Source organism: Onthophagus taurus, chromosome 7, assembly GCF_036711975.1.
Source record: "Onthophagus taurus isolate NC chromosome 7, IU_Otau_3.0, whole genome shotgun sequence".
Classification (NCBI taxonomy): domain Eukaryota; kingdom Metazoa; phylum Arthropoda; class Insecta; order Coleoptera; family Scarabaeidae; genus Onthophagus; species Onthophagus taurus.
This window is the reverse complement of record NC_091972.1, coordinates 691077-716916: the sequence shown is the minus strand read 5'-3', so window position 1 is coordinate 716916 and position 25840 is coordinate 691077. Positions and strand designations below refer to the sequence as shown.

Below are 25840 nucleotides of genomic sequence, written 5' to 3'. Positions count from 1 at the left end.
TAATTTGGCTATTCGATTATAGAGGGCTCTCAATAAAATCTTACTAAATCATAAAATTAAAAACTTTTTTCTTTTAGGGATTATTCTTTAATAAATTTACGACGATTTTTATATAAATAAAATTAATTTAAAAAGATTAATTAACCGTTTATAGAGTGACATAACAAAACATAATATTCAAGATAACCTCACTTTAATGTCATGCCGGTTACGTCAATTGGTTTAAGTTAAATGTATTATTTAATGTCGAAATTGCTATGTTTTTATAATATATAAACATTTTTGGTTGTTATAATAAAAAAATACAACTTTATTAATATTAAAGTAATTTTCTATTCGATTATAGAGGGCTCTCAATAAAATCTTACTAAATCATAAAATTAAAAACTTTTGGCATATATTAAGATTAGCTGTCCCTCTTAAAAATCGATGAATTTTTTTTTAATCGGTAGGAAATGACTCAAAAGATGTGTTAATGATAAAAAAAAAGTGCGGAAAAGTGTAGTACTTACCGAAAAATCACTTTAAAGTTGCGATTTGACGTTTCTTTTTGGAAGTTCAAAGCAATGTTAAAATTGCATTTTCGTATTAAATCCTAACCTGAAACTGTTTAATTTATACCCGCGCACAAAATAAAAAGTTATTTTCACTAAACTTATTGAGATTACAACATATTTACGGATGAAAACCTTATTTCTTAGGCTATCAATGCAGAACGACAATTAAATGGCGTTAGATAGAATTGTTTCTACCAAATGTGTATTAATAGACTTTGTGTTAATGGATTGTGTATCAATTGATCTGTCAAATGACTGAAAGCTCTTTGCAATCTTTATGTTGTAAATATAAATGATAAATAAGTATAGTAGCTTATTTAATAGTAGTTTAGTTAAATTAAAATAGTTATTAAAAAAGACATGGTTACAAAATAAAAATAAATAAATAGCCCGTGTGACGATAGCAACAAACTGTGTATTTAACCAAATGACAATTACAACTGACAACACAAGCAATGTTAACCATGTATTTTCTCGTATTAAATCCTAACCTCAATTATACCCACGCACTAAATAAAAAGTTATTTTCACTAAACTTGTTGAGATTACAACATAATTATTCATAATGACACCTATGTGAAGTTAGCCCCCAATTAAATAGCATTTTACATGCATAGTATTTTGATTATAACATGAAAACCAGTGAACCGATTTCGATAAATAATGTCTCATTCGAAAGCTTAATCCTTGGCCAATACGAAAGTGGAAATGCCCGATTTGAAAACTCTTTCGAATTTCGCTAAAACGTCAAAATAATGCGAAGATACACGAAAATAACACAAAATTGACCTTCTTTAAGTGGTGATAACTCGTAAACGATGTACCCGATGATCAAAATCTATACGTCACTCGATTCGTCATAGTGTCTTCTATCGAAATCACAAAATGCTCGATTTCAATTCTCTCCCGCTAAGTTTATACAGCCCTCGGAATGACACCGTCTTCGGCTCGTTGTTTATGCACGTGTGAACGCTCGTGCTATTAATTAATTTTTAATTTAAACTAAATCGACTATAATTAGAGAACAGTTTGACGGATTTTAATGTTTTATATCTCAATCGAAAGTTTGTGTCTGGCTAAATGCTGTTGTCGAAATGCCCGATTCGAAATATTTAAGGATTTTGATTAAAACACAACAAACGAATTAATTACACATCAATTATCTCCGTAACTAATTGAACAATTTTAGTCATCAAAATCTCGGTAGAAAGTATGATCTGCAATGAATGCGAAGGTGGAAATGTCCGATTTCAAAATTTACTAATTATGTGCGTACAGCCATTGAAATGACCCCGCGAGAGATTTCGAGTCGGGCATTTCCACTTTCGTATTGGCCAAAGATTAAGCTTTCGAATGAGATTTTGATTATCGAAATCGGTTGACTGGTTTTCTTGTTATAATCAAAATACTATACATGTAAAATCCTCTCTAATTGGGGACTAGGAAAATTTGGAGCTAACCTCGCATAGGTCATAATGACTACGTGCCTGTCGTTACATAGACTGTGTGTCTATTAACTGTGTACAAGAGCGTCGCCAGATAGGAGCAAAGATAGATTCGAAAAAAGAAATTGAATAGAATATAAGATACAAATAGATTCTAAAAATCTATTTGAAATGTTTATAATCTATTATCGCATTTAAATAGAGAGCATGCGAGTTAAATCAAAATTTGTTATTAAAAGACTTCAAACCACTTAAATATTATAATTAGGATAATTATTAGTTAGTTTAACGTTATTTTGGAACTTAATAACACATATTATTGATGAAAATCCCTTTCGTAGTTACAAAGTTTTAACATCAAAAGTTCATAACGTAGGGTGAAATATTCGTCAAATCCTTTGGTCAAATCTGAAAGAGAAGAATAATAAACCTTATTTTGGAGAAATTCAAAAGATTAAGGTAGAAATGCAATTGATGGGTACTTGTGAGTGTAATGGGCACTTCGAGATAATAATTAGAGATTCTTTCTCTATCTAAAACCGGTCTTTGTCTGTCGATAAGTTAATACTAAGATCAATCTGTACTTAAACTACAAAGCGGTGGCTCTGTACTTAGATTAAATAGCTTAAAATTACAAAACTTCAAGCCTTTGTGCAATTGTTACCAAACCGATTTTTAAAAAACTATTATCACACTCGGAAAGAGCGCTCTTTAAATTTATTATATCTTAACCCGGGTTTTCGTTGGTAAATGGGTCTATCGGCGTCATGCTTAAATCGCCCTTAATATACATCCCTACACACAAAAACGCTTAATTGCTATTCCTTTAAACAAGTTTCTTATTTAATATTGGGAAAACTATAGAAGTATAGATCTATCTTATCTTCAATTTGCTGCTCTTTTTAATGGTGTATAACACACGGCTATCGCTGCTTGGTTATAGAGTTTTTTCCTGGTGATATAAGAAAGTTATTGATCCCAACAATGTTTAAAAGTAGCTAAAACGTGTGAATTTGGTAATTTTTTAACCAAAAACGTCCTTGTGTAAGTCTATAACTTCATGATATACTTCTATAGTTTTCCTCATATCAAATATGTAAGAAAGTTGTTTAGAGGTAGAGCAATTAAACGTTTCTGTATATAGAGATGTATATTAAAGGTGATTTAACCATGATGCTAATTGATATTGACCAACAAAAACCCGGATTAAGATATTTGAAGGAGCGTTCTTTCTGATTGTGAACACAGTTTTTTAAAATTCGGTTTGATAACAATTGCACAAGGGCTTGAAGTTTGGTAATATTAAGCTATTTTACGTACAGAGCGGTGTTCTTCATCTTTTATTGATTTTAATATTAACATAAAAGGCAAACGAAGGATTAAGCTTTCGAATGAGACATTGTTTATCGAAATCGGTTCACTGGTTCTCATGTTATAATTAAAATACTATACATGTAAAATTCTGTTTAATTGGGGGCTAACTTCACATAGGTGTCATTATGAATAATTATGTTGTAATCTCAACAAGTTTAGTGAAAATAACTTTTTATTTAGTGCGTGGGTATAAATTAAACAATTTGAGGTTAGGATTTAATACGAGAAAATATATGGTTAACATTGCTTGTGTTGTCAGTTGTAATTGTCATTTGGTTAAATACACAGTTTGTTGCTATCGTCACACGGGCTATTTATTTATTTTTATTTTGTAACCATGTCTTTTTTAATAACTATTTTAATTTAACTAAACTACTATTAAATAAGCTACTATACTTATTTATCATTTATATTTACAACATAAAGATTGCAAAGAGCTTTCAGTCATTTGACAGATCAATTGATACACAATCCATTAACACAAAGTCTATTAATACACATTTGGTAGAAACAATTCTATCTAACGCCATTTAATTGTCGTTCTGCATCGATAGCCTAAGAAAGAAGGTTTTCATCCGTAAATATGTTGTAATCTCAATAAGTTTAGTGAAAATAACTTTTTATTTTGTGCGCGGGTATAAATTAAACAGTTTCAGGTTAGGATTTAATACGAAAATGCAATTTTAACATTGCTTTGAACTTCCAAAAAGAAACGTCAAATCGCAACTTTAAAGTGGTTTTTCGGTAAGTACTACACTTTTCCGCACTTTTTTTTTTATCATTAACACATCTTTTGAGTCATTTCCTACCGATTAAAAAAAAAATCATCGATTTTTAAGTGGGACAGGTATTCTTTAATTATTCCCATTTTTGGTTATCTTCTTCTTCTGTTTCCAGGTTGGGTGTTGGAGTTCGAACTTTTGTTCATATCATACTCCAGTATCCAGGTTTATTATGTTGTTTACCCTCTTCTATATTCAATTGTTTCTTCAGCTCCTTTATGCCCCGTGGATTAGTTTATGGGAAAATATCAAAATACATCAAAATACAAGACAAACATATACAGATTATTCTTCTGCGAGCCAGAGGCCTAGTGACTCGACTTATGGGTGTTTTGGAAGGCCCTCGGATTCATTTTGGTGATAAAGGATTCAGGTACATGTGTTTGAGATCGGGAATAATTACTTGTGAAATCATACAGTTATCACAGTATTTTTCCTATCTCTATCTGTATTACTAATCTATTTTGGAACAATATTCCAATACATCAGCATGATGCATTGTTTGTTCTCAAAAATCTATAGATATACAATTTAATAAATGTATTGCTGATTATCACAGTCATTATTATATTCCTATCACATTTTATCACAGATTTTCCTTTTCTTTATCACAGTTGAATTCCTGATTGAGTTACAAATTCATATAACAGCAAGTAAATATCGAATGATGCTTGTGCCAATAGGGTTCTTAAATTGGTTGGGAGATGAGATTTCAAGTCAATCAGACTTTTAATTAAATTGATTCTTTGTCTTTCATATTTATTGCATTCAAAAAAGATATGATCAAAATCCCCTTCCTTCCCGCATGTGCAGAAAGGATCGTCTCTAAGTTTAATTTTGTGTAAGTATTCCGGTGTAAGGGCGTGGCCCAGTCTTAATCTTGATATCAAGGTATAAAATTGTCTATTTACAAAGGGTCCGCTTCTGAACCAGGGTACTTTTTGAATGGATGGTTGTATCTTTGCGTAGTTGATACCTTTCAGTTTAGATGTTGTTTTCCATTCACTCTCCCATTCCTGTTGTATGTTTCTTTGCAGAATTCGGAATATGTCTTCTCCGGGGATTTCGATGTCAATAATTTCATCTCCGTGACCCATTGCTGCCAGTTGATCCGCCTTTTCGTTACCCTTGATCCCTGTATGTCCAGGAATCCATGCCAAGTGGATTTCGAGGCCTCTTGTATGTGCTCTGTGTAACAATTCAATTATTTCTAAAACATACGGGTGCGTGCGAGTCTTGAAACTAAATTCTTTTATAGCTTCGACTGTGCTGAGGGAGTCCGTCAAAATAGCTGCCTTCGTAATTCCTCTCTCCAGACACACTCTGATCGCTAATGATACGGCGAAAGCCTCTGCCCCAAAGATGGATAGCTGTTCGGGGACATGTATATGTTCTTCTAATGCCATCGTAGGAGAATAAATACCACAAGCAACACTCTCACCTCTCTCCTTCCGAATGGAGCCATCTGTATAAAACTGGTGGGATGCCGACCACTCTTCCTTCACGTAATTTTCCACCTCTGCTCTTATTATGTTATTTTGTTCAGTGCATGTTCCCTTGCGTGACATAGCGCCAGGAATTCTTTTGACGATTGGACGCTATTGTCTTGTCTCGTATACCAAAGAGTGCACCCCAAGGTCTCGATCCTTATAGATATAGTCTATGTATGGTCTTATGTTCTTGTATATCCCAATGATGAGAGGAGCCCTTGATCCTTGTAAATTTTCATAGGTTATAATCAGTTTATTTATTTTGTCGTTCCACATGCCACCAACCCTGGACACACTTCTCACTGCAAATCTAGTCCCCAATAATTTGGCTCTAGTTTCCAACGACGTCTCCCCAGCTTCGATCATCAATGCGTTTGTAGGTGAAGATCTTAAGGCTCCCAGTATCAGCCGATATGCCTGATAAGCTATTCTCTGGAGTGACGACATCGTGACCACAGGTAAGGGCATCATAATCCATAGCCCATATTCCAATCTAGATCGGATAATGGCCTTGTATAACGTACTCAAAATGAGTGGGTCTCCACCCCACTTTGTCGATGCAAGAGACCTCATGAGATTTACTCCGCCTATACATACCTTCAGTACATGGTTTACGTGCATTTTCCAGCTGAGTTTAGTGTTCAGATGGAACCCCAGATATTTAACATTCTCGGAGTATTGGATTTCTTGTTGGTGATAGTGTAGTATGGGACGATCTATACTTCTTTTCCTCGTGAAAAGCATAGCTTTTGTTTTTGTGTGTGATATGTCAAGTTTTCGATGTTCTAAAAATTCTCGCAATGAGTCCAGTGCACTATTTATTGTCACTGCTGCATCATCCTCATCATCAAAGACTGAATAAATTACTAGATCATCCGCATATGTTATGGCTTGTACCTTAAATTTCTCCATTTGCTCATTTAGTCCTGACATGTAAATATTAAAGAGAATAGGACTGAGAGCGCTCCCCTGTGGTAGTCCTCTGTAGTTTGTTCTTTGGCCAAGATTATTATGATCTGATTTTAGTTTTATAATTTTCTGGGACATCAGCCTGTGAACCATCGACGCGAATTTTGCTGGAGCACCAGTTTCCTTAATGATTTTAGTCAACGTTGGAATGTGAACATTATCGTAAGCTCCTTCGATATCTACAAAAACTGCTAATAAAGATTTTCTAAGTTTTAGGGTTGATTGTATTTCTGCGACGAAGGTCGAAACGGCGTGGTGCACTCCTCTGCCCTTTCTGAATCCAAACTGACTTTCATCAAATATTTGGTTGTTCTCAAACCACCAGTCAAATCTGTCCGCTAGGATGCGTTCGAAAATCTTTCTAACACATGAGAGCAAGGAGATTGGCCGATAGCTGGAAGCTTCGTTTGGATTTTTTCCCGGTTTTGGAATAGGTACAACGGAAACCTCGCTCCATTCGGACGTCATCTCATTATCATTCCATAATCTATTATAAATATTCTGAAGGTTCACTTTATATTCGTATGGAAGATTTTTAAGCATGGAGTAGGATATTTCGTCTGTTCCTGTAGCAGAGTCTTTTCTATTGTGCATAGCTCTCGCTATTTCCATCATTGTAATTGAAGCCTCACAACCGTTGTTTACGTGTTCGCTTGGTGTTGGTTCCTCCAAGGTGAGCTCTTCCAGCGAGGGAACGTATGCCGGACATAAAGTGTTCAAAAATGCTTCGTTCCACCTATTATCCGTTGACGGCCCAGAGTGGGAATTAAATACTGCCCTCTTATATATCTTAATTTTTCTCCAAATGTCTCCAATCGGTGTCTCTCGGTTTAAGGAACTGCAGAAATTTCTAAAATGCATTCTCTTCTTTAGCAATAGGAACCTTTTGGATGTTGCTATATGTCTCTTGGCAATTACAAAATTGATTTCAGTTCTATCTCTCATATAAATCTTAATTACATGTTGTCTTATGTTTACCATTCTCTGGCATTCTTCATCCCACCAAGGACACGGGTTTCTTCGTTTTCTTTCGTCTTTTATAACGACACTCTCGACCGCATCATGCATGTTTTTGGCAAAGTTTTCGTATGTTATATTTTTATTTAAACTCTTGCTTTCCAAAAATTCTCGGTATTTTCCCCAGTCTCTGGTTTTTGGCCTATTGGGAATTTTCTTTATAGTTGGTATCCTGGTATATCTGGCGTCTGATACTATTACTTCTGCAAAGACCGGAAAATGGTCACTGCCAAGTGTGTCCCATCCGGTGTAACAGTTTATTCTATCGACCAACTCTTCCGAGGACAGGATTAGGTCGATTATACTTTGATTCTGCTTGGCGTATGTAAAAAGTGTCGGTCGACGGTCATTTAGGACTTGCAAATCTCTTTCCGTAATAATCTCTTGAAGAGCTTTTCCTTTAAGATCATCATAGGCACAACCCCACGTCCTGTGGTGTCCGTTAAAGTCTCCGGTAATGATGTAATTCTCGTCTGTTCCATATAACACCTGTCTCCAATGTTCGATTGTAAAATGCGAATCCGGAGGAATATAGCCTGCAATTAAATTGATATTATTGATTTTAATTTTAATGAAATGAGTGTTTACTACTGGTTCTCTTATAGCAATCTCCTCGTAAACAAGAGGTTTTCTTATGAGGACCGATAGGCCTCCATATCCATCATCTCTCAGTTTTTTGATGTGGTAATAATTTGGGGTTGTAAAATGTATATTTTCTTTTAGCCATGTTTCACAGACGACTATAACGTCTTGCTTGTTATCTTTAAGGAATCCAAAGAGGCTTGGTTTGTTCTTAATAATACTCCTAGCGTTCCATGTCATTACTTTTAGTTGTTTGTTATTCATTGTCCAAGACATGATACATGTTATAATATGCATGTTCCTTACCTATTTGATTGTCCAATTTTTTGGGGGAGCGGGGTGTTATTTTCTCTTGCATCTTGCTTCCGCTGTCTTTGTACTCGGTGCTGGAAGTGGAGGGCCCCGCCTCGGAGTCCATGTACCAATCTTGAACCTGTCGCGGTCCGGGTGTTATAATGGGTTGTGACGAAGTGTGGTCATCCCAATGTGGGGTGTTTTTATGAGTTTTTTTATCGGAGTTGTTGGTAAACAGAAGTTCACTTGGAACGTCTGTTTTTCGTCTTTTTCCTGGTAGAGTGGTTGTAGGTGGCTTTTGTGAGATAGTGATTGTCTTTTTATAATTTTTCTTGAGATCATTATGCTGAGTTGTTGTTTCCAGGTATCCATCTTTTGACATTTGATGTCTATTCTCACTTCTGCTCATGGTTTTTAGTTCTGGATATCTTTTAGGATCGACTATCAGTTGGCTTAACAGTGGAGAATTTCTTTGATTATTTAGTGTTTCCCCACCTACCTTTTGTGCGGCTTCATAAAAAGAGTAGCTATATTTCGTCATCACCTCCTTGATTTTTCTTTGTCTTACATATTCTTGACATTTTCTTTGGTTTGCTGGGGTGCCCCTTTCATTGCTAAGGTGGTTTTCTCCGCAAAAGGTACATTTTGGATTCTCTTTGTTAGTACAAAACTCTAATTTGTGTTCCTGGGAGCAGGCTGGGCATCTTTCTTTTGATTTACACTGAGATCCCGTATGTCCATAACGGAGACAGTTGTAACATTGGATAACGGGGGCAATATACGGTTCTGGGTGACGAATACACAAGAAGAGCGATACAGTTGATGGAAGGACAATTCCTCTAAATGTGGCAACTACTGATGCTGTGTTTACATACTGGATTCCGTCTTCAGTCATGATTCTTCTCTTCATACGGTGCACATGTAATACTCTTTCGCCTCCATCGGTTTCGAGATGTGATAGAAGCTCTTCTTCGGTCAGGTTTGGGTCTATTCGACGGATTACGCCCTTGCACGTGATCCTGTGGTTTGGAATGAACGACCTCCAGCCATTTTTGCTGGATATGTCACTTTCTATAAAGTTGTTAGCAGATTTTCTACTGTGGAATTCAATTTCCAATCTATTTCTCCCTCTTTTCTCAATTTTTTTTATGCCCTCTGTTTTATTGTTGTATAGCATCTTACCAATCTTAAGGTCTCGCATTTGTCCAATATTTTTATCTAATGATTCGATACAGACTATGAACGGAGCATAATCCTTACTTAAATATAACAATTTTGGCTTGGGTATGAACGCAATATCGTTTTTAATTAACACTTTGGTCCATAACTCAACTGTCTGGTTTGATATAGGCGCTTTGAGGCCTTTCTGGTTGGTATAAAAACCCAATTTCAGGCAATCACGTGTTTCAAGTAATATATCTTTTGATAATAAAATTTCAGCCAAAGTCGCTTCGTCAATATTTCCGATATTACTTTCTAAATAGTCAATTATATTCGCTGCGGTCGTTTTTTTATTACTTTCGTCAATAAGATTAATAAAAGAAGCTAAAATTGGAGGTGGCGTACCACCTCCGCTTTCGGAGTCCATTTTAGGATCGCTTTCAATGTGTTTTTTTGGTTTTTATTCTTTATATTCTAAGTTATATTATGATACAGATAGTTTAACAGGACAGGGATAACAAACAATAACAGTTAAACACTTAAAACTTACCACGGGGCAGTTTATTTACTTATTCGGAGCAATTTACTTTCGTTCAGCGTACACACCGAACACACGTTGGGTTGAATTCAATTGATTTTTGGTTATTATAATATAAAAATACAACTTTATTAATATTAAAGTAATTTGGCTATTCGATTATAGAGGGCTCTCAATAAAATCTTACTAAATCATAAAATTAAAAACTTTTCTCTTTTAGGGATTATTCTTTAATAAATTTACGACGATTTTTATATAAATAAAATTAATTTAAAAAGATTAATTAACAGTTTATAGAGTGACATAACAAAACATAATATTCAAGATAACCTCACTTTAATGTCATGCCGGTTACGTGAATTGTGTTAATTTTTAGGGGTAAATTTTAGTGATTGAAGAAGAATGTTAACTCTATGGAAATCCAGTTCTTTAAAATATCGCGCCATGAGCGCAAAAACCGGGTTTTGTTTTTCAACGTTCTTTCGAGAAGGTACAAGAAACTCAAGTTTGCTGTTAAATGTTATAAGCATGGGGAGAAAATCAAAAAGAAAACGTGATAAAATCTTAACATCAGCAATAAATGATAGAATATCTTCTATTAGAAATTCAGAGAATCAGAATGTACCAACAAATCTTGTACAAGATACACAGAAAAAGGTAACGCCAAAAAAAAAGGTGCAATCTTTAAGTCCCTGGAAAACTGTGGTAAGTTTCTATGAAGAATACTCGATACAACAAAAAATAAAGTTTAATTTATCACCACAATACGATAACATAAATAATTTTATTCAATGTACATTAAAATTAAAATATCCAATAAAAGTCAACATACGGTCTATTGGACAATCGAGAAAATTAGCTTTACAGAGCTGCTCCTTAGAAGTGTTACAAGTTTTAAAAGAAAACAATTTTATTAATGACAAAAAACTATTAACTTATAATGATTTTGTTGATGTTACTGCAAGATATGAGAATCAACGTAAATGGGGACCAACCAATCTGTTTAGAAGCGCTATTTTAGATATAAATAAAAATAATATGATCGCGCAAACTTCTTTAACACCTAAACGCAACATCACAACAACCTCGCGATATAATCTTAGAAGTTTAACATCAGAAAAACCAAAACCAGTTCAACCCAACCAATCAAGTTCAGATAAAATTGTTTTAACCCCAAAATCAACTATTCACAATTATTACAACATCATTTCATCTCAATTAAATAAAGACTATGGTGTTACAACATCTTATACTCACTTAAAACATCATCACTTACCTTGGGCTTGTACTTATCATGTAAAATGGCCTGAGGAGATTGTATTCACAAAATCTGGTTTTTCAAAAAAAGAAGCCGCCGGAAAAGTCTGCGTCGAAATTTTGAACTATTTACAGTCTTTAAATTTGATTAGCTCACGTGGTGTTCCAATTTTGAAAGAAGAAAAAATTAATGAAAAGCAACAATCAAAAATAATTAGTTTAAAAGATGATACAGTAAAACAATTAAATAAAATTAACATGATTTATCAAGAGAAATTGCTTAAAAGTCTACCTGATTATTCAATAAATTTAGATGATAGTTTAAATGAAGAGCGCAAAGAATTATTTCCAAATCAACGTCGAGCACAAAAAAAATCATTCATGCACATTATTGAAGAGAAAACTAATCTACCAATATCAAAATACAAGTAAACCAACAAATCTTAATTATTTAATTTTTTTTTGATGTTTATTTTTTGTAGAAATGACATTATTGAAGCTGTAAATAATAATCAAGTTACTATTATTAAAGGTGAACCTGGTTGTGGTAAAAGTACCAGAGTTCCTCAGTATCTTTTGGAAGGTTGGGCTAAAAGTCAGGATCAAGAACATTGCAAAATTCTTGTTACCCAACCTAGAAGAATAGCTGCTATTAGTTTAGCTGAACGTGTTTCATATGAAAGAAATGAACAGGTAAAAATATCATGCATAATAAAATTATAAGCATATTTTAAAAAGTTTTTCAAAAAAAGCTAACTCATACCTTAACCTTTGAGCTGGCCGATTTTATAACAGGAGCGGGCGCGTGTCATAAATTTTATGAAATCAGGTCCGTATTAATAAGTATTACGTTATTTTTAATAAAACATATTTTGCTAGAGTAAAATATTTAATTTATACAGGGTCATTCGCGACGACCGTCCATTAGAACTATACAGGGTTCTGGCCAAAATAAAAGTTTGATAATTCAGATTTAAGTATTATCAATTTCTAGCACTTCCGGTTATACCGGAAGTCGTCACTTACTTTATTTTTTTAAACGGTACACCTGTATATTTTTACATATTTGGATTTGTCTGTTTTCAAGGTTTATGATTTACTTTACTTTTTGCAATTTGATTCGGCCGTTCTCGAGTTATTCGAATTTTTCTAGAAAAATCTGCTTCAACAGACATTTGTTCAAAAAATCAGAGAACACTCGATTTTTGGGATATCAATTTGGGATTAAGAACATGCTTAAGCAACATGATGGAGTATGTTTTGGTGCCGAGAACGGCTGTCTAGAACGTTTGGCCACTTTATTATGGCACGTTAACTTTTCGAAACTTGGAAGTACCATAACTTCATTTTTTTAAATGGCACCCCCCATATTTTATTACTTAGTCGTCTTGGGTGTCTCTTTTTACATTTTTTACACCCATATGTCCTATACCTAGCATTTATAGTTTGGGAGATAATTAGGGTTTTTTGAAAAATGCACATATATCATATATATATATATATAATGAAGTGGGGGTTTGAAAATTTGCAGACCAGCTTTTTAACTATAATATTTTCATATTTCAAATGGAACACCCTGTATTTTAATACATTTTTTAAATTTTTGTTCAATTTTAGGCCACTTGTATGTTACATACTCTATACCTAAGTTGAGTCATTTTTGAGATTTTAATTTTTTGTAATCAAAATCAAGTACAAGGTAACTTTCTATAATTTATAAATCATTCAATGTCATTCAAATCTCAGTTTTGACATTACAATTTTTTTTGTGATGTAAAATGATCGAATTTGACAGTTACAATATCAATTGGTAGCAGAAAATAAGCTAAATATGTCATTTAGAATATCAAACTGTCAATTTTATCTTTAAGCTATCATTTAGATGTTACTTTTGGCACTAAAATTCTTGTGTGATGTAAAATAATCAAATTTTACACTTAAAACGTCAATTGGTAGCAAAAATTGAGGTTGACCTGTCATTAAGAATGTCAAATTGTAAGAAAATTGTAATTTAATCTTCAATATGTCATTCAAATGTCAGTTTTGACGTTAAAATTTTCTTGTGATGCAAAATGATCAAATTTTACAGTTAGGACGTCAATTGGTAACAAAAATTGAGGTTGACCTGTCATTAAAAATGTCAAACTGTCAATTTTATCTTTAAATTATCATTTAGATGTTACTTTTGGCATTAAAATCTTCGTGTGATGCAAAATGATCGAATTTTACAGTTAGAACGTCAATTGGTAGCAAACATTGAGGTTGACCTGTCATTAAGAATGTCAAATTGTACGAAAATTAAAATTTAATCTTCAATGTCATTCAAATGTCAGTTTTGACGTTAAAATTTTCTTGTGATGCAAAATGATCAAATTTTACAGATAGAACGTCAATGGGGTCATACACGATTTTTTTTTTATTATATTTTCTGAAAGTTTATATAAAAATATAGTTACCGTTATTTTTTTTAAAAATATTTTCGAACAAAGTCATTGTTAAAAAAATTATTGAAAATTTATATACCCATTTGCGCTTTTAAAATTCCCGCGTTGATGACGTGTGATTCTCACTTTTGCGTCCCCTGCTACCCGCTCAAATGCGAGAAAGAGATGAACGTCATTTAGGTTGTATTGAAAAGAGATAGAGTGTTTGTAGGTTATGTTTATTATGTTTTGTTCATGGATGTAATAGAGACACTCTATTACATCCATGGTTTTATTTTGACACTGTCACACCGCAAGCGCTATCTAACGGACAATTTAACTTGTTTTAGGCAGTGCGGTTCCTACGTCACAGAAAAGCCGCGAAATTATTTCGTTTAAATATTTGCAATTTTTCACTTCAAATTACGCAAAATATAAAATTGATCAAAATATTTCTTTTACTTTGTGTTCATGCATATACTTGCATATATCGTTTGACATAAAAATTTTCTCTAAATTTAATAAGTGTGTATGACCCCATTGGTAGCAAAAATTGGCGTTGACCTGTCATTAAGAATGTCAAATTGTAAGAAAGTTGTAATTTAATCTTCAATATGTCATTCAAATGTCAGTTTTGACGTTAAAATTTTCTTGTGATGCAAAATGATCGCATTTTACAGTTAGAACGTCAATTGCTAGCAAAAATTGAGGTTGACCTGTCATTAAAAATGTCAAACTGTCAATTTTATCTTTAAGTTATCATTTAGATGTTACTTTTGGCATTAAAATCTTCGTGTGATGCAAAATAATCAAATTTAACAGTTAGAATGTCAATTGGTAGCAAACATTGAGGTTGACCTGTCATTAAAAATGTCAAACTGTCTATTTTATTGGCAATTGTAGCCTCCAGGTTCATCATGGTGAGTATTAATAGGATAAAAAAGAATAAGTCCACGATGATTATTTATTATTTTTTTCTAATTTCGGTACAATAATGTTTCGCTTTTTCTAAAAACGTCTTCAGGTACGACTAGAATAATATGGAACATAATTATTACTAGTGGACGGGTTTTTTTGTTGGTGATATAAAATTAAAAATTATAAAAAGTTCTTACCGTCAAAAACTAAGAATGATGAACATGTGAAAAAATGATCAAGTGGAAAAATTTCTCTTACAAAAAACTACGACGGACCGATGATTAAAAATATAATTTTGGATTAAAGAAAAAAGTGAAATTTTTTTGAAAACGGCGTGGGTTTACCATGTCAGGTTAAAAACTCCAATAATCATCGTGGACTTATTCTTTTTTATCCTATTAATATGTCTATTTTATCTTTAAGTTATCATTTAGATGTTACTTTTGGCATTAAAATCTTCGTGTGATGCAAAATGATCGAATTTTACAGTTAGAATGTCAATTAGTAGCAAAAATTGACGTTGACCTGCCATTAAGAATGTCAAATTGTAATTTAATCTTCAATATGTCATTCAAATGTCAGTTTTGACGGTAAAATTTTCTTGTGATGCAAAATGATCGAATTTTACAGTTAGAACGTCAATTGGTAGCAAAAATTGAGGTTGACCTGTCATTAAGAATGTCAAATTGTAAGAAAATTGTAATTTAATCTTCAATATGTCATTCAAATGTCAGTTTTGAAGTTAAAATTTTCTTGTGATGCAAAATGATCGAATTTTACAGTTAGAACGTCAATTGGTAGCAAAAATTAAGGTTAATCTGTCATTAAAAATGTCAAACTGTCAATTTTATCTTTAAGTTATCATTTAGATGTTACTTTTGGCATTAAAATCTTCGTGTGATGCAAAATAATCAAATTTTACACTTAAAACGTCAATTGGTAGCAAAAATTGAGGTTGACCTGTCATTAAGAATGTCAAATTGTAAGAAAATTATAATTTAATCTTCAATATGTCATTCAAATGTCACTTTTGACGTTAAAATTTTCTTGTGATGCAAAATGATCGAATTTTACAGTTAGAACGTCAATTGGTAGCAAAAATTGAGGATGACCTGTGATTAAGAATGCCAATTTGTAGGAAAATTGTAATTTAATCTTCAATATGTCATTCAAATGTCACTTTTGACGGTAAAATTTTCTTATGATGCAAAATGATCGAATTTTACAGTTAGAACGTCAATTGGTAGCAAAAATTGAGGTTGACCTGTCATTAAGAATGTCAAATTGTAAGAAAATTGTAATTTAATCTTCAATATGTCATTCAAATGTCAGTTTTGAAGTTAAAATTTTCTTGTGATGCAAAATGATCGAATTTTACAGTTAGAACGTCAATTGGTAGCAAAAATTAAGGTTAATCTGTCATTAAAAATGTCAAACTGTCAATTTTATCTTTAAGTTATCATTTAGATGTTACTTTTGGCATTAAAATCTTCGTGTGATGCAAAATAATCAAATTTGACAGTTAGAACGTCAATTGGTAGCAAAAATTGAGGATGACCTGTGATTAAGAATGCCAATTTGTAGGAAAATTGTAATTTAATCTTCAATATGTCATTCAAATGTCACTTTTGACGGTAAAATTTTCTTATGATGCAAAATGATCGAATTTTACAGTTAGAACGTCAATTGGTAGCAAAAATTGAGGTTGACCTGTCATTAAGAATGTCAAATTGTAAGAAAATTGTAATTTAATCTTCAATATGTCATTCAAATGTCAGTTTTGAAGTTAAAATTTTCTTGTGATGCAAAATGATCGAATTTTACAGTTAGAACGTCAATTGGTAGCAAAAATTAAGGTTAATCTGTCATTAAAAATGTCAAACTGTCAATTTTATCTTTAAATTATCATTTAGATGTTACTTTTGGCATTAAAATCTTCGTGTGATGCAAAATAATCAAATTTGACAGTTAGAACGTCAATTGGTAGCAAAAATTGAGGATGACCTGTGATTAAGAATGCCAATTTGTAGGAAAATTGTAATTTAATCTTCAATATGTCATTCAAATGTCACTTTTGACGTTAAAATTTTCTTGTGATGCAAAATGATCGAATTTTACAGTTAGAACGTCAATTGGTAGCAAAAATTGAGGTTGACCTGTCCTTAAGAAAGTCAAATTGTAATTTAATCTTCAATATGTCATTCAAATGTCAGTTTTGACGTTTTAATTTTCTTGTGATGCAAAATGATCGAATTTTACAGTTAGAACGTGAATTGGTAGCAAAAATTGAGGTTGACCTGTCATTAAGAATGTCAAATTGTAAGAAAATTGTAATTTAATCTTCAATATGTCATTCAAATGTCAGTTTTGACGTTTGACGTGTCCAAAAGACATAGTTACATGAATACTTTAGCGTTAAATCGTTTCAAATGCATAATATAAGGAGATATATTATAAAAACGAAAATTGTCATAAATTTGATGACAGCGCGCCCCCTCGAAGGTTAAAAAACGATTTATAACCAAGTCTATGTAAACTTATGTAATTATTATTATTTTACATTTAGGTTGGAAAAACTGTTGGATATCAAGTTCGTTTACAAAATTCATTTTGTCCACGATTGGGAAAAATTCTATACTGTACAACAGGAATTCTTTTACGAAAAATGCAAGCAGATCCACATCTCTTAGACTGTTCTCACGTAATTCTAGATGAAGCACACGAAAGGGATGTAAACACCGATTTGTTAATGAATCTTTTACGTTCAGGTTTGGAGAAGAATAAAAACTTAAAACTTGTTGTTATGTCCGCTACAATTGATGCGGGAATTTTCCAAGAATATTTTAAATCGTCCCCAGTTTTTAATATTCCTGGTTTTACATATCCCGTAAAACAACATTTTATTAACAACGCTAATTCATTAAATTTTTCGAAAACTTTGGAAATGTGCGAATCTAAAATTCCGCACGTTGTTTGCCCAGAAGTGGTAAAACTAATCGATTATATTCATAACAATAAAGGAGATGGTGCGATTTTGTGCTTTTTACCTGGTTGGGAAGAGATTAAAACGATTGCGGAGTTACTAGAAGATCGTCGCGATATTCGTACGTTATGTTTACATTCCAGGCTCTCGATGGTGGAACAAAAATTAATATTTTCAAAACCCCCTCGGGGAATGCGCAAAGTTATTTTATCAACAAATATTGCTGAAACTTCCGTAACCGTGGATGATGTTGTTTACGTCATTGATACAGGAATACAGAAGGAAACTAGATTTGATATAACCAAAGGCGTAACTTGTTTAGATAAATCTTGGATTTCCCAAGCAAATGTTAAACAGAGAAAAGGACGAGCTGGAAGATGTCAACCTGGCGAAAGTTTTCATCTATATCCTAAAGAAAAATGCGAACACTTCGAAGAATATCCACTACCAGAAATTTTAAGAACATCCCTCACAAAAATCGTTCTTGATAGTAAAGTTTACAGTAACAATATGAACGCAATCGAATTCATGAGCCAGTTAATTTCACCACCAAGCGATGATGCTATAAAATTGGCTGTTAAAGAATTGATTGATTTGGAACTTTTAGATATAGATGAAAATTTAACAACACTTGGTCGCGCATTAGCCAATTTTCAATTAGAGCCGAAATTAGCTAAAACTATGGTAAATGCAATGGTTTTCAAATGCGTTACCCCAATAATCGATATTGTTACGTTATTTTCTGAAGAAAAAGAACTCTTTATGGGCGGATTACGCTGCAAGGAAACGGTTAAAAAAATTAAAAAAGCTTTTTGTAGTAGCAGCGATCATTTATCTTTAATGAAAATGTTTGAAAAATGGTTAGAATACATTGAAACTGATGAAATTAATGCAGCGCAACGATTTTGTTTAAGAAATAATTTAGTTGAATCAAAATTGCATACTTTACAACGTGAGAGGTTTTATTATAACAAAGTTATACAGTAAATTTCATATACAACTAATATTTGTATAGAAACCAGGGTGTATCTACTTGCTTTGTCCAACATAAAATGCAACATGTCTCAATGTTTTTGGTTGTAGGTCTAATGTTAGTTTTAGTGACAGTGGTAGGCAGCGCTAATTAATATAAAATATTAAAATCCCTAGATTATCAAAGTACCGCGGTTCATGAAGCCTGTGTATTCGAAATATTCGAGCCAAAATGACGGTTTGACAGCTTGTCAGTGCATGTTTTACAAAAATAATGCCGTCGTGTTGCCTTTGGAGTTGCAAAAATAGCAGTAAGAAGGGCTTTCGACTCTTCAGAGTACCACGAGAAAAAAAAGAAACTAAACTTGGCATAATTTTATCAACAAAACGTCATAGTTTTAAATTTCCCGCTTGATTTTCGAGCCAAAATGGCGGCAAACCGCGGTACTTTGTAAATCTAGGGACTTTATAAAATATCATTATGTTTCATATTTTTATTGAACTAAAACTAGAACTAACACTAGACCTAGAACTAGAAACTTATCATAAGGACGTCTCTTTTTTCCCAAGCAAAAGTTTTCCTTTGCAAAACTACCCAATGCCTGTACTATTAAGCTATGTTGCGTTTTATATGGGACAGTGCAAGTTCATATATTGCGAGTTATATGAAATTCCCTGTATAAACTACAACTAGAACTAATGCTCGACCTAGAACTAGACAGTTTCGGGTTAAGCCATGCGTTTTTTGGAAAAGCGTTTGACGAATCAGTTAGTTTGACAAAATATGTTAACTAAGTTTTTGTGAAAACCTGTAAGTTAGGCCATCCTGTTGTTAAACTGGGACTCTTGGTGACTTTGTGCAGCAATCTCCAATCGCGGAAATATCTCCTCAGGGTGGCTAGGTCATTTATTGGTATTTGCTCAGTAGTCACCAATTCTTTATGATTGGTAGTCAGCATCCAGTTGTCTGCGTATCCGTTTTTTTTTGATGTTATGGAGCCTTATTGCTCATGATGACTTACATCATATACAGCAGTGGTGTCCATAACATCGATAAAATCATAAATCTGAAATATCTATATCTGAACCTCAGAGCAAAAAAAAAGGAAGGTTAAACCCTTCGGTTGATCTTGGCAAGATATTTATATAAAAAGTCGATTTTGATCAAAAATTAGTGGACACCACTGCTCTAAATAGATTAAACGTCAAAATTGTTGATTTTAGAAAATTAACTCAATTATAACTCAAAAACTATAAGCGATGGGGAAATATTTTTTATACATAAAACCTTAGTAATGGACCATAAAGACTAGATCCATAAAAAGATTGAACCCAATTATTACCATTTTTTATTTATAAGCTCTAAACCGATTAAACATCAAAATAGTTGATTTTCGAAAATTAACTCAATCATAACTCATAAAATAAAAGCGATGGGGAAATATTTTTTATACATAAAACCTTAGTAATGGACGATAAAGACTAGATCCATAACAAGATTGAACCCAATTATTACCATTTTTTATTTATAAGCTCTAAACCGATTAAACATAAAAATTGTTGATTTTCGAAAATTAACTCAATCATAACTCATAAAATAAAAGCGATGGGGAAATATTTTTTATACATAAAACCTTAGTAATGGACCATACAGACTGGATCCATAAAAAGATTGAACCCAATTATTACCATTTTTTATTTATTAGCTCTAAATCGATTAAACATCAAAATTGTGGATTTTCGAAAATTAACTCAATTATAACTCATAAAATAAAAGCGATGGGGAAATATTTTTTATACATAAAACCTTAGTAATGTACCATAAAGACTAGATCCATAAAAAGATTGAACCCAATTATTACCATTTTTTATTTATAAGCTCTAAATCGATTCAACATCAAAATTGTTTATTTTCGAAAATTAACTCAATCATAACTCATAAAATAAAAGCGATGGAGAAATATTTTTTATACATAAAACCTTAGTAATGGACGATAAAGACTAGATCCATAAAAAGATTGAACCCAATTATTACCGTTTTTTATTTATAAGCTCTAAACCGATTAAACATCAAAATTGTTGATTTTCGAAAATTAACTCAATTATAACTCAAAAACTATAAGCGAATGGGAAATATTTTTTATACATAAAACCTTAGTAATGGACCATAAAGACTAGATCCATAAAAAGATTGAACCTATTTATTACCATTTTGTATTTATAAGCTCTAAATCGATTAAACATCAAAATTGTTGATTTTCGAAAATTAACTCAATCATAACTCATAAAATAAAAGCGATGGGGAAATATTTTTTATACATAAAACCTTAGTAATAGACCATAAAGACTAGATCCATAAAAAGATTGAACCCAATTATTACCATTTTTTATTTATAAGCTCTAAATCGATCAAACATCAAAATTGTTGATTTTCGAAAATTAACTCAATCATAACTCATAAAATAAAAGCGATGGGGAAATATTTTTTATACATAAAACCTTAGTAATGGGCCATAAAGACTAGATCCATAAAAAGATTGAACCCAATTATTACCATTTTTTATTTATAAGCTCTAAATCAGTGGTGGCCATAATGTCGATCGCCAAGAAAATCATGAGTCTGAAATATCCATATCTGGGCCTCAGAACAAAAAACAGGCAAGACATTTATATAAAAAGTCGATCTTGATCAAAAATTAGTGGACACCACTGGTATACAGAAACATCAAACACTTTTTCAAAAGAACTCGAAATATTCTAATTCTAGTGAAAGTGAAACCTTCTAAAATTTATTTATTTATTTTAGAATTAAGAGATATTCATTTTGAATACTTAGAAAAATATTTGAAAAATGTTTTACCAATTTCTGATGATTTATCTGATAATGATGAGTTGATAAAAGGAGTTTTACTATCTGGTGTTGGTACTTTAATGGAATACTCATCAAAAGTAAAAGGAAAAAAGAAAAAACACGTTTTATTAACAAGGTAAGAAAATTTTTAATATTTTTCGTCCAATTATTTAATACTTTCATTCGCCTTTTAGAAGTGGTCATAATGCAGTAATCACAACTGAAAGCGTTAATAGCAGACGCGCTTCATATTCAAGTGATTACTTAATTTATATAAATGAAGTTGTTTCAAACGTTCGAAGAACTAGTGTAATTAGAGAAACAAGTTTAGTCTCATTGCTTACCCTACTTTTATTTAAAAACAATAAAATAATTATAGAAAATGTATTTATTACTGTTTTTAGTTCATTTAAAAATTTATTATTATATGTTTTTTAGTTACCTCAAAATGAACATTCCTCTGACATTAACTCAACCGATCAAGTACTTTTAAAGTTAGAGAATACTAAATATAAATACATCTGTGATAGAAGGTAACATATTTTATAAGTTTATTTATTATATTAATTAATTTTATTTTCAGCCAAGCGGAGGCGATACAAAGTTGTAAAGAAGTTTTGCAATCAATGTTACAATATTACATCTTTCAATTAACAAACAGTGGTGTTTATAATGAAAATGTCAATAAAAATTGGGATGAAATGTTAAATATACTTAATAGTCTCTTAGAGGATGTTAAGATTTCGTAATTTTTTTTAGATAGCCAGATTATTTTATTGTCAGTTGATAATCAACTGCTATGTGTTTTGATTTTGTTTTAATAAATATTTTCTTATCGTTGTTGTAATACTTAGCGTTTTATTAACCTTCTTTTGGGTGCTATTGGTATTACAGGCACAATTAAAATGAAGCCTGAAAGTGTAGCAGTTCCTGTTAATTTACTCTTTTTACGTGTAAGGAAGGTAATATCAGTAATAAGAAAGCTACTGATTTACGCAAATATGGTGTTCTGTATCTCAGTACCCGTCTTATACTAAATTTCAACGAACTAACTCCGATCGAGTTTCAGCACCTGAACAATAATTTTTTACGTTATTTAATCTTTGAATATTTAATTTTTAATACTGTTTTACTTGTGTGATGTTTTATACACAAGTTATTAATCTATAAATTTGGGTTTCTTTAATTTTAAGAGACTCTTATTAAAAAAAACTCAGAGTTTCGGGCAAGTTCAGGTTCAAAAGAATGTTAATCAGGTTCGACAAAAAAATCATTTAATTAACACAAAATCAAATTAACTCGTTTTATGAGTAACAAAAAAAATGGTTTTCCTAAATTAACTTTAATAACAATGCTTATTTACGAGAGATAAATTTTTAAATAAAATAGATAACAGCGGTTATCGACTAAAATATCGATATTAGAGAGAACCCGTTTATTATTTGAGAGAGAGAGAGTAGGATAAAACTAGTTAGAACCAAAATTGGCTTGTGTGCATAAGTTTCAGCACAATTGTTGCTACAGCAATTAATGTAAGGTCAGGTAAATATTAAAATTTTAATATAACTATAGTAACAACTTCACTTATACATTTTTATTTTATGAATGTTTTAGGATGGAGCACATAAGACCAACAATCAGAATGTGATAATGCTTTAAGATTGGAAACGAATTAGGAACATAAATTATAATGTGATACAGAACATAAACTCTCTAGTCTGAATTAGTACACATAACTGAATTAATGTTAATTTTGGTGATATTCTTAACATTTCTAACTACTTTAATTGTAAATTTCAGTTATTTTATTTATTATTATTTCTGTTTATAGCTCTATAGATAGAAAATTGTTTATTATCTTAGTTTTAAGTTTTTTACTGTTCAAAACTGTACTTTTATTTTACAACATTCAATATTTAAATAAAATTTTTAAGTATAAAACATACACTTCTTAATTGCCCTAAAATCAAAAAATTATCTGAAAAGTTTTTTTAGAATAAAAAATATGTCACAATTGAAATTGGCGGTATTAGATATTAGTATGGAATCAAGCATTTGGTGGCGCTAGTGCTGAGCGACAAAAATTCAACGCTAATGTCACATCTATACATTATCTATGGTTAGAACTATGGTTAGAACCGTTCTTTAAAAATAACAAATGGCTGATGTCTTAAGTTGTCATCAAACTCGTTAAAAAAAATAGAATTAAATAAATGAACGTTATTCAAGAAAACTAATAAATCTTTACACACAAGTAAGTATTCATCAAAATTATAGGAAACTCTTGTGAGTTGTTCTTTGAGTTTGATTCTTTGATTTTTCTTTTTGTAGGTTATGTTAAATAATAAAATAAAATTATCATCCAACTCACTGTGAAAAAGAAAGGATTGGAGTTCAATGTGGTATCTGGATTATGGATTGTCTCTTGTGTTGGGGGCACTAACTAATTTTCTGGATTGTCTACAGGATTCTTCTTACGGGAAATTAAACTGTTTGTTCTTCGGAAATAGGGTCTTGGATGATCTCGAAGAAGTATCGGTAGTTTTCGGAATAGGTTGTAGGATGATTCACTTTTTATTTTAATATTGTAAGTTGATTTGACTTTTTAAAAAAATTATCTTAAATTTTTGAGGTTATCTCTTGAGATTCAAAATTTCTTCTATCTGACGACGTGGATTCGACGCTGGTCCGACGACGACTCTCCCACTCCCTGTTCGCGATCTCCTTATATACCCCGGCACTCCAACTGTTTTTTCCTCGTTTCTGATTGGCTCTTAGCTTCGCGCCCTTTTCAAAATTCAAAATTCTTGCTTCGAAACTAGCGTCATCTCTTGATCTTTCTCAGAATTAACCTTCAAAATTAAATTCTTTTTTCGTTGATTTCTCCCTTATTCCTTTATGAAACGTAATAAAACTTCGTATTCAACGCTGTCTTTTCTTGTTTTTAGACATACATTGGAGTACACGCCAAATTTCAACAATGAGTAAAGTTGGAAAAATTCAAATTTAAATCAAGGATTTCTTCCTCAAAATAACGTTAAAACCTCAAACGATGGATGAAAAATGTGCTTTAGGAGCTGAACTACAATAATTGATACATTTGAAAGTAAACAAAACGGTTTAAGATGAGATTTTCACCAACAAAAAATCTCTCTGTCACAAATTCTAGGTTATGTTCTCTCGGTGAACTAAGAGAATGTTAAAATTATTACAATACTTACCTCATTTTAATAAAAAAAAGGCAAAAACGTTAAGAATTTTTTAAGGCATAAATAAATATATTTTTGTGTAAAAAGAGGTAGAAAAAAATCGATACAGCAAATTAACAAAAAAAGTTCTTATAATATATTTAACTATAATAGACTTAATTAATAAAGCATTTAATTTTTTTATTTACAAAGACATAATTAAAATCACGGATATAATCAATATTTTTTATACATAAAACCTTAGTAATGGACCATAAAGACTAGATCCATAAAAAGATTGAACCCAATTATTACCATTTTTTATTTATAAGCTCTAAATCGATTAAACATCAAAATTGTTGATTTTCGAAAATTAACTCAATCATAACTCATAAAATAAAAGCGATGGGGAAATATTTTTTATACATAAAACCTTAGTAATGGACGATAAAGACTAGATCCATAACAAAATTGAATCCAATTATTACCATTTTTTATTTATAAGCTCTAAATCGATTAAACATCAAAATTGTTGATTTTCGAAAATTAACTCAATCATAACTCATAAAATAAAAGCGATGGGGAAATATTTTTTATACATAAAACCTTAGTAATGGACCATAAAGACTAGATCCATAAAAAGATAGAACCCAACTATTACCATTTTTTATTTATAAGCACTAAAACGATTAAACATCAAAATTGTTGATTTTCGAAAATTAACTCAATTATAACTCAAAAACTAAAAGCGATGGAGAAATACTTTATATACATAAAACCTTAGTAATGGGCCATAAAGACTAAATCCAAAAAAAGATTGAACCCAATTATTACCATTTTTTTATTTATAAGCTCTAAATCGATTAAACATCAAAATTGTTGATTTTCGAAAATTAACTCTATCATAACTCATAAAATAAAAGCGATGGGGAAATATTTTTTGTACATAAAACCTTAGTAATGGACCATAAAGATTAGATCCATAAAACGATTGAACCCAATTATTACCATTTTTTATTCATAAGCTCTAAATCGATTA

General features: G+C 31.5%; 1 protein-coding gene and 2 long non-coding RNA genes across 3 annotated transcripts; 2 read left to right on the top strand and 1 right to left on the bottom strand.

Annotated features, from left to right (window-relative positions):
* Window positions 1–952: 952 nt before the first annotated feature.
* On the bottom strand, window positions 953–10565 carry LOC111416323 (uncharacterized). The gene is made up of 2 exons (XR_002706528.2): window positions 10222–10565; window positions 953–4372 (listed from the first exon to the last, which is right to left on the bottom strand). It is a non-coding gene; the product is annotated as an uncharacterized lncRNA (long non-coding RNA).
* LOC111416321 (ATP-dependent DNA/RNA helicase DHX36-like) lies at window positions 10466–22460 on the top strand. The gene is made up of 7 exons (XM_071197805.1): window positions 10466–11894; window positions 11949–12159; window positions 17374–18742; window positions 21569–21749; window positions 21808–21997; window positions 22052–22146; window positions 22197–22460. The coding sequence occupies exons 1-7, from the start codon at window positions 10612–10614 to the stop codon at window positions 22360–22362; spliced, it is 3495 nt and encodes a 1164-aa protein (XP_071053906.1). The 5' UTR covers window positions 10466–10611; the 3' UTR covers window positions 22363–22460.
* Window positions 22461–23715: 1255 nt separating this feature from the next.
* LOC111422541 (uncharacterized) lies at window positions 23716–24990 on the top strand. Its single transcript, XR_011641019.1, has 3 exons — window positions 23716–23867; window positions 23945–24200; window positions 24562–24990. It is a non-coding gene; the product is annotated as an uncharacterized lncRNA (long non-coding RNA).
* The last annotated feature ends 850 nt before the right edge of the window (window positions 24991–25840 follow it).

What these genes read in the sequence shown, in the direction of transcription:
- LOC111416321 (XM_071197805.1), top strand. Translation starts at nt 10,612, where the DNA reads ATGTTAACTCTATGGAAATCCAGTTCTTTAAAATATCGCGCCATGAGC. An exon ending in AAAATTGCATACTTTACAAC is followed by an intron (nt 18,743 to 21,568) that starts GTGAGAGGTTTT and finishes TATTTATTTTAG; the next exon opens with AATTAAGAGATATTCATTTT. An exon ending in AAACACGTTTTATTAACAAG is followed by an intron (nt 21,750 to 21,807) that starts GTAAGAAAATTT and finishes TTCGCCTTTTAG; the next exon opens with AAGTGGTCATAATGCAGTAA.